The sequence below is a fragment of the Uloborus diversus genome, chromosome 8 (assembly GCF_026930045.1).
Source record: "Uloborus diversus isolate 005 chromosome 8, Udiv.v.3.1, whole genome shotgun sequence".
NCBI classification, from domain to species: Eukaryota; Metazoa; Arthropoda; class Arachnida; order Araneae; family Uloboridae; genus Uloborus; species Uloborus diversus.
This window is the reverse complement of record NC_072738.1, coordinates 91,047,833-91,056,918: the sequence shown is the minus strand read 5'-3', so window position 1 is coordinate 91,056,918 and position 9,086 is coordinate 91,047,833. Positions and strand designations below refer to the sequence as shown.

Sequence of the window (9,086 nt, the reverse complement as noted above, 5' to 3'; positions counted from 1 at the left end):
GCGGTATTTGTGTTAAATCACAACCCGGAACCATTACCAATTCTAGATCTCTATCGAAATTTTCGGAAGAAACATCAGAAGCGTGTTGGATTGTCCCCTTTCCACTCCATCAACATGGATGCCACTGAACGGATGATTCTAGAGTACTGAGAACAGAGCAGCCGCATGCATGGAGATTTGATTGATCGCCCACCCGCAGCTCAAACGGAATGTCTTCACCTTCAGTCCTCAGGGTCGAGTATGTAAGTCGGAAGAAAAGATGCTACTTTGTGGTCAAAGGTGGCACGCATAGAACACACGCACGCACATCCTCAGCCATCGAAGATTCGTCCTGAAGAGAAGAGAGAGAGACTTTCCACTCAGGTGTGTGGTGATATGGACTCAGCGGTGCACGATGACGTCCGGGGCCGACCTCGTGCTGTCGAAGCTGGGAGGCCTGGAGTCGGGGGCCCCCACTTCATCCGGGGGGCCCCGGAACTTCTGAGACAAAGGCACCACGGTGAGGGGGTCGTCTTCTTCATCTGCCTCGTACCGGAAGCTCGGGTTGTGCTTCTGGCAGGGGGGATTGTCGGGCTGCGGGGTCCGCCTCACGTGGGGCGGTGGTGGGGGCGGGGGCAGGGGCGGCGATAGGCTGCCCCTGCGACCGTGCTCTCGGCATAGCGGGTTCACGCCATCCGGGTATGAGTTGCTGATCACGTGGATACCGTTATCGCGACTGATCACATGGCCACCATTGGGGCTCTTGTGGAAGATGCTGAGGTCCACCTGTAGGTAAAAAAACAAAGCATACTTTTGCCATAGGTCATGAACAGTAAAACATGATAATAGTTTAGAAAGCGATTTCAAGTTTTCATCATAATCCTCTAGTTATTACTCATAACGAGAATAGTGTGTACTAAAGTCGTGAATCGTAGAATGAAGTAGCGACACGTCCGCCATCTTGGGGCTAAACGATGCTTTCTCCCTATGTCTGCTGTGCTGAAGTAGCGTGTTTTGATTCTTGTTTGGGGTTCCTTATTAACTCTGTTAACCCACAATCAAAGAGGCACCACAATGAAGAAGCAAAACACGCTACTTCATTATATCAGACATAGAGAAAAAGTGGCATTAAGCCCCGAGATGTGGGACCTGTCGCTACTTAAGCTACGATCTAGGGCTGTAGATTATACGAGGGCTGTCTGGAATGTAAGTAGTGATTTGAGAAGAAACATGTAAAAGCATATTTTTGGAAACTAAATTTAAATGTAGAGGAAAGAGAGCATTGCACAGACTTTTGTTGTTAGCGGAAAACCATCTTCTGTATGCCCTCTTCATAGAATAACGCAGCCAGCGAAGACAGGCACTGTTGAATATCCTTTTTCTGCGTCGTCATCGCAGTTCTCTAAAATCGCGTTCCAAGAACAAGTGGAAGTCAAGTCTGAACGTGCGAGATTGAGGTTGTAACGCTCGAACTGCTCTTAAAAGCTTTGTGAATAAAGATGTGATCACTTATTGAAGTTTTAGATATTGGATGTGAGAGTCATTTGCAGAGTGAAAAGCTTCAAACAAAAACCTTAAATTAAGAAACTTAAACAATTATGTTGGCCAAAACAAGTAAGAAAATTTATGAGCTTAAACCGATCAGAACCGATTTTTGAAAAACAAATGCAGTTACTAAAATAAGCATCAAGTAATGTATCAGCTAACCGGTAATCTACACTGGTTAATTCTAAATTAAGGAAAAATCTCAAAAATGATGATTACTCAAAAGGTTATTTGTAGAACTTCATGAAACTTACCCACAGTATGCAACACATGGTAAGATATAAAAAAAAAATAAAAAGAAATTATCAGACCATTATGGCATTATAAAAATTAATACATCCCTAAAATGAACAAATCGAAAGTGTCAGTTTGCTATAGGGAAAAAAACCTTAAATATGAAATATGTTTCCCTCTAGAAGTAATACAGCACATACAACGATGTGTGATGCTGTCAATTATGAGGTCTATTATCTCCACAGGAAGCGGGAGCCATTGCTCTTGCAAAGCTGTATCAAGCGCAGCAAGGGTCTGAAGGGGCGGATTGAGAGCAACTAGACATCTCTCTAAAGCATCTCAAACGTGCTCGATAGGATTCAAGTCCGGGGATCGAATTGGCCACTCCATGCGGAGAATTGTAGCCTGTTGAAGATAATCATTTACGAGGGCGAGTTCTGTATGATCTTGCGATATCGTCCTGAAACAGGAAAGCATCACCTTTTCCCCCGGCATAAGCGTCAAGGATATCATCTCTAAAAACCTGAGCATTCGCGGTTCCCCTTGAAAGACATAGAGGTCTGTGCATCCACCTAAAGAGATGCCACTCCAAACAGACACTGCCTCTTTCATGTCCATCTCTTACGCGGATGTTTTACGGATGATAACGGGTTCCAGGTTATCTTCATATCAAATAACGCCTACTATTGCTTCATAGACTAAATCTAGACTCATCCGTAAAGAAAAAAATCCACCAATGATCAGGCGTCCAGTGGATATGTTGTCGTGCCCACTGTAAACGGCCCCTTCTATGGCGAGGTGTGAGTGGCACACAAAAGGCTGGTCGTCTCGCATTACAGACGATCTTCGTAAAGCCTTCTACGTACAGTTGACGTTGACACCAACCTTCCGATGGCTGCAGCAAGGGATGATCTGAGATGAGTCGGAGTAGCGGCTCTATTCCTGCTCGCACATAACCTCAAAAATCTGTCATCAGCGCTCGTCGTAGCCGTTGGCCGTCCTTGGTTGAACCTCCTGGATGCCGAATCTGTCGTTTGAAATTAGCTCAAAAGTCTATGAACCCCAAAAGGACTCACATTTAGCCATCTGGCGTCTTCTGTTTCACTTTGCCCTGCCTCTAGTCTCCCAATGGTTCTCCATCGTAGTTCTGCAGGCAAATGATGCCTGGAAGTCATTGTTACAAAATGGCCATCTCGGATTTGTTATGGCAGTATCACAGCGCAGTTTATAGACTTGCTCTCGAACATGGACTTTTTACGGTCCTCCCTGATGACCCACTCTAATATCAGCGCCACCAATTTGCATATTGCACTTTTATTGAGCAATGCTTACTCGGCAATATATTCAAATTTTACCCGGTTTGGCCTATTTTTGAGGGAGTTATCGCTATTTTTGTGATTTTTCCTTAATTTATGATAACCAGTGTATTATAAAACGCTCTTGAGTAACCGGTAAGCCCGGGTTAAACGGTTGCTATATGACAGTGGTACCCAACCACGATCTTCGGCCTGTGGGCAACATCCGGCCCGTGAAGCTGATTTGTGTGGCCCGTTGTTCTGTTTAATGTTATAAATCGTAAACCACGATAAGCGAAAATGTCACTAACTTGGAGCAAATATTCAGAAATCGATTTCTGAAAAACAGATGCAGTTAATAAAATAAGCATCAAGTAATTGATAACAACAACAATTGTTTGTAATTTTCCCTTCCTTTTCCGTATTTACCCATGTTATTTAGAGAACAATGAAATATTTTGAAATTTTAGTTTTGTTTTGGCCCGTGGAAATTATTTTATTAGGTGCGGTCCTAGGGCAGAAAAGGGTTGGACCCTCCTGCTTTATTGGAACATACCCTACGACGACCCCTTACGAGGGCGTTGTCCTAATATTGCTCCAATGGGGAAAACATGGGATATAAGGATTAAAAAAACGTCTCTGATAGGCAAAAGTCCGATAGGATAGAATCAGCGTTGCACCCTCGTAAGCTACGTTTTTGCCCGTTTAATTCGAGAGTAGTGCGTGTAATAGCAGCCAATATGGCTGCAGCTACGGAGTTGTGCATCCAGTTATAAGAGCCGCTGTATGTGCAAGCCGAAGCCATAAGCCATGTTGGTGTAGCATCCATTTGACGTTTAGCCGTTTTGGATCGGATTTTTCATTGTTGCGGAGCTAGGGTTACCAGAGCAAAGTGTACGATTTTGCCAAATTGACCAAAAATATATTTTTTAATAAACCACTCACGTGCCGCTAACTCTCAGTGAAAAATCACGAAACGGGATAACTTGCCAGAAAAGACAACCACTCAAAACGGTCTCTGATCCAAAATGGCTGATCTTAAACTAATGCGTCGGCTCGTACTGTTTAACCACGGATTGTATGGGATTGGCAAACGTGCAGTTAAGACGAGTCCATCTGAATGAGGGGGAAAAGTAAAAAATATGATGCGCGTGTTCCGCTCATTTGAATGGGACTCTGCTTAATTTAAAGGCTAACATACATCTTCAAAAGTTGGCATCCCTGAAAACTAATAGATGCGTCCATATCCGCCTGTAAAACGGATGTTTGCCTTTCCATACAATCCGTGGTCAGGCAGTATATATAGTAACCTTAAGTTATACTACATGTATGTGAATCAAGTCGTGAGGATCGAGTAGCAGAGCTCACCTCGGGCACGTAGCAGCCGTTGGACTCCTCTTCGTCGTGCATCCAGCGGTGGGGCGGCGCGGGCTTCCTGCTGCGCGCCGCCCCGATCTCGGCTGCCTGCGCGGCCAGGGCGGCCTCCAGCACGCGGTCCATCTCGCCCTCCATGCTGACCTCCTTGGAGCGGCGCAGCTTGTACTCGCGCTTCTTCTCGCGCCGGTCCTTCACCTTGTTGTAGCACGTGATGACGATGGACGCGCACATTGCCAGCACCAGCGCGAAGAACACCACCAGGATGGTGATCATGTGCTCCGATGTTAGCATGCGCGACGCCGTCATCGCTGCGCGGGAAAACAAACACCCGGTCAGGATTATTTGGTACCGAAAATTAGGGGCGCCCCGAACTTAAATGTTTGGAAAAGCGGGAATTCTCAATTTGTCGAATGGAACTCCAAATTATGCCGAATGAGGATAATTTTGAGGAATATATTTCCATATTTCGCCAATGATGAACATTTTTTCCGAAAGGAACTCCAAATTTCGTCGAATGATGATAGTTTTTCCGAATAGTCAGATCAAATTTGCTGATTTTTTTTTGGAGGTCACGGTGAGCTTTCATCGGGGTGCCCCTGCCGAAAATACATTCAGGAATTCATTGAACATCAAAAGCTCTGTCATTGGCAATGGCGAATTTACCAGTCGCAATTGCGAGCTGCCCCAAAGGGAACACAAAAATGCACATGATTAACGTTTTACATGTGAGAGACAGAGGGGCCCGTACATAGCGACGGGCCCCAAACCTGTAAATCCGCCACTGGTCATTGGTTATCGAAAAGAAGTACAGTCATTTAGGGTATATTTGCGCCAGTCTGGATAACTTTGCGCCACTTCATTTTTTGTTATAGTACATTATAGTATATTTTAATTATAATATATTTAATTATAGTATATTTTAATTATAGTGTATTTAATTATAGTATATTTTAATATCATTAAAAGCAGAAAGGTATCTTATTTCCTGACCTAGCGAGCAAGAATGTATCACCGAGGCTTCTATTTTTTTTTCCTTTCAGTCAAATAAATTTAAAAATGCGAAGTTACCCGTAGCTGGCTCAAAGATATCCTGAATGAATTTATGGATGAGAGTTGAAATGAACACTCAGAGAAAAGTAGACCAAAAATAAACAAATGAGTTGCCTGTTTTTTTGTTTATTCTCGGTATTTTTGGGAAATTTCTCTGCAATGAAAGAAGTTTATCAATATTCGTCGTCTGCTTGGCTCTGATTTGTTATTCCTGCGTATTATCCGTGGATTATATGTTAAAAAAGTAAAATTAATGAAGTGCGGATTACCTGCCCTTTTTTTTCTCAACACCAACGCATTGATCCTCAATTTTCTGCAGGATTCACCAATAGGGACTGTTTCCGTAGCCTGTATAGTTGTTTATTTTACAGAGACTGAGTTTTTCTCCTCCGCGTTTCAAGCTGTGTAAAATAAACAACCATACGGTGATACTGGAAGCAGTCTCCATCTGCTGCTTTGTCTTGACTCGTAATCACGATTTAAAGAAGAAATAATTATTTTTTAGATTAATTTTTATCATACCAGAAATACATTACTGCTTCATTTTTTAAATTTAGTTGCTGAAATTGAATGTTAAATCAAGACAACTTCGTATTATTCGCGGACTATAAGAAGAATTTTTTTTCTTCAGGCCGATTTTAGAGCCTGCGGATTATTCACCGCCACAGATAATACGTTGGTGGTAATTACGTAAAATGTTCTTAAAATTGAAATAGAAAAAGAACAAAATCGAATTTCTGAAAAATCGCTTCGATGTGCACACCTCATGCTACAAACTAATTTTGTACCAAATTTCATGAAAGTCGGCAGAACGGTCTATGCGCTATGCGCGTCACAGAAATCCAGGCATCCAGACAGACTTTCAGCTTTATAGTAAGGAAAAGATGCGCACTGTTGACGATGTAAAAAGTTTGAAAATCAGAGATCACTGTTCTGCAGTTTTGGCAGAGTAAAGGTTCAGAATTTCTTATTTTAAGCAATAATACTAGCACATATGAGGCGTTCGGGATAATAATAATGGCAGATCACAACAAAAATCCATTTTAAGAAAATGACTTTCTTAAAAAAAAAAAACTTTCTTACAGCTCATTTTTACTTTTAACAAATTTTAATGTGAAATAAAGATGGCAGGTATACTGTTATCTTTATCGTGAAAGAATGTCAACTAAAAAGCTTTATATGCAAATATTGACTTATATCAGTGCCAACAACCTCAATGTAAAGCAGCCTCGTTGCACTACTCAAGTCACACTGGTCAACAAAGAAATAATGCTTCTGTAGGGAAATATAATGGATGAATTGTGATGTGACCACTGAGTCCGTTGGACAAGAGGGTTAACCCGTAGTTGTCTAATTTGCCTTTTCTTTTCGTGTGCTGAACCTAATAGTCTGTTAGAAATTTTCGTTAAGTAAATAGTATATTTATTCATACTCTTATCATTGTATTTTTTATTCAAAGATTATTGTAAGTTCAGAAGACTATCATTCATTTCAACAGTATTGTTTTTTATGTTATGACCAAGCAATCAGATCATTTCAACGGCTGCCACTTAAAGAAAATCGCAGTTTAAGAAACATGACAACTGTTTTTTAATGCACGAATGAGGTTTCTAAAAAAGCTTACCATATGCTTTAGAATCAATAGTTATGATTCAACTTACCCGGTGTGCAAAGAGCGGGATCTTCGTCGTACCGGTATTTGCAGTTATACATCTTGTTGCATTTCAGAGATTTGTCAATGCAAGTTCCATCATCACAACTGAATTCTGTTGGAATACATTTATCTGTGGAAAATGAGAACAGTTTGATGAATTAGTAATCAAGTCGATAAGCTACAATCACAAGTTTGAAATTAAAAGTACAAGGTTGTTCTCTTCTATTTTTACCTCCGATTTTCCCAATAAAGTTGTCGACTACTATGAGAATTTTTTTTTAGATACACACACCCACAGAAATATTAAATGACATTGTAATTTCGTAGTATACGTTTATAAACTTATCGTTGTTAGTTTTTGCACCCGCATCCATTTGTATTCTTTCCAAGTACAACAACTTTCCAAGTACGCAATTGTAGTAAATAGTTGGAGGGATTAACACCTGTATTCAATAGACAGTTCAACTGATTCGACCCTTGGTCAGACATCCCAACCCCCAGTCGAAGTCTTTTCCAACCAATAAGAAGGCTCCAATCCACGGTTCAGGGTTCTGACCAAGATTCGTATAATCTGTTGAATGCAGGCGTTAAACTGTGCTGTTTGTCAAGTCTTGTGGATCCACCTGCAATTTGAGTCACCTAATTTCTCACACATTGAGGTATTCTTATGGTTTATTAGAAACATAGCCACCAAATCTCTTAAAACAATTATTGCTTTTTTTCGCCAGTGCTACTAAAATCTTGTACTTATACATTTCGTTGTATTGTGTTTTTGCAAAAACAACTACCTTTTTCCACATTATTTTGTGTCAATTCAATACGTACTCAAAGTTGCTTTTGTTAAAGAGAATGATTTCGGATTCTTAATTTACAGAGTCAAACCGTTGAGAAAAAATATAGATGTTGCGTGTCACCTGAATTTAGTAGACATTTTCTACAATAGCCCTTTCTTTGTTACATTCACTTTCTCCTCACACAATCTCTCTTTACTCTTCTTTCACACCCGTTTATAAAAATTTTAGCCGTTTCTGTATCAAAAAAGTGATCCTACTTGGAGTTAATCTTAAGAGCCCTAACACTTTATGCTTTTTTAACGGACAGCAGATATTTTCATTCATTTTTGGGAAGCAGAGTAAAAGAAGAAAGAAGGAATTTGTTAGTTTTAGAGTTAGATTACCATCGTAGGATGTTATTGGAGAGGAAATCGTAATCATTCATTATTTCTTATTGGAATCTTGTGTACTACGGGAGTTTTTATTTTTCAAATGTGTTTTATATACCAGAACAGTTTCTTTTTTTGTGTCTCTATTCCCTGAAACGTTAAGCTGATTTATTCCAAGGAACTTAGCATCTTAAAACGTTCTAAATGTGTTTGAAATCGAAGTGACTTCTGACAAGGGTAGTCCAGTCAAGTAGGTTCAAGCCTAACTAACCGCCATCTTTGAGATTATGGTGCAAACTATGTAAGCATGATCTTTCTTAAACCAGACATCTCAACCCTATTTTATCAAAGGAAATCGTTTCTCTCCCCAACATGTCAAGGCTAAGTTATTACAGGGACGTCACTGCGATTTATAATGGTTATTGTCACAAAGTGACAGAATTGTACTGTCTCACAGGAGTCAGGCTGTGACATATTTGTGACATGTTTCATGTGACTTCGTTGCAGCACTAAGTTTGTAATCGGACACTTTGTAAATTGTTATTTGTAAGTTGTTACATCCTGTTAATGACTTTCAGTGACATTTTGAGACCGGTCACTTTGTGAATTGTTTGTTGTAAGTTGTTACATCCTGTTAATGACGTTTCAGTGACGTTTTGTCACTGGTCGCTTTGTGAATCGTTATTTATGAGTTTCTGCAACTTGTTATAATGACTTCTCAGTGGCATTTTATCAGCGTAGCGCAATGAGAACCTTAATGTGGTCGTGTGCGACTAGAGCATAAGGGTTC

General features: G+C 40.6%; 1 protein-coding gene across 1 annotated transcript in view; it reads right to left on the bottom strand.

The window, feature by feature from the left end:
- Window positions 1–381: 381 nt before the first annotated feature.
- The window catches only part of LOC129228480 (neuropilin and tolloid-like protein 2), a 145,690-nt gene continuing 136,985 nt past the window's right edge, over window positions 382–9,086 (bottom strand). The window contains exons 7-9 of the mRNA XM_054863160.1: window positions 7,142–7,264; window positions 4,422–4,738; window positions 382–765 (exon numbers count right to left, since the gene is read on the bottom strand). Coding sequence (XP_054719135.1) covers window positions 382–765; window positions 4,422–4,738; window positions 7,142–7,264 — 824 coding nt within the window. The remainder of the gene's footprint in view (window positions 766–4,421; window positions 4,739–7,141; window positions 7,265–9,086) is intronic.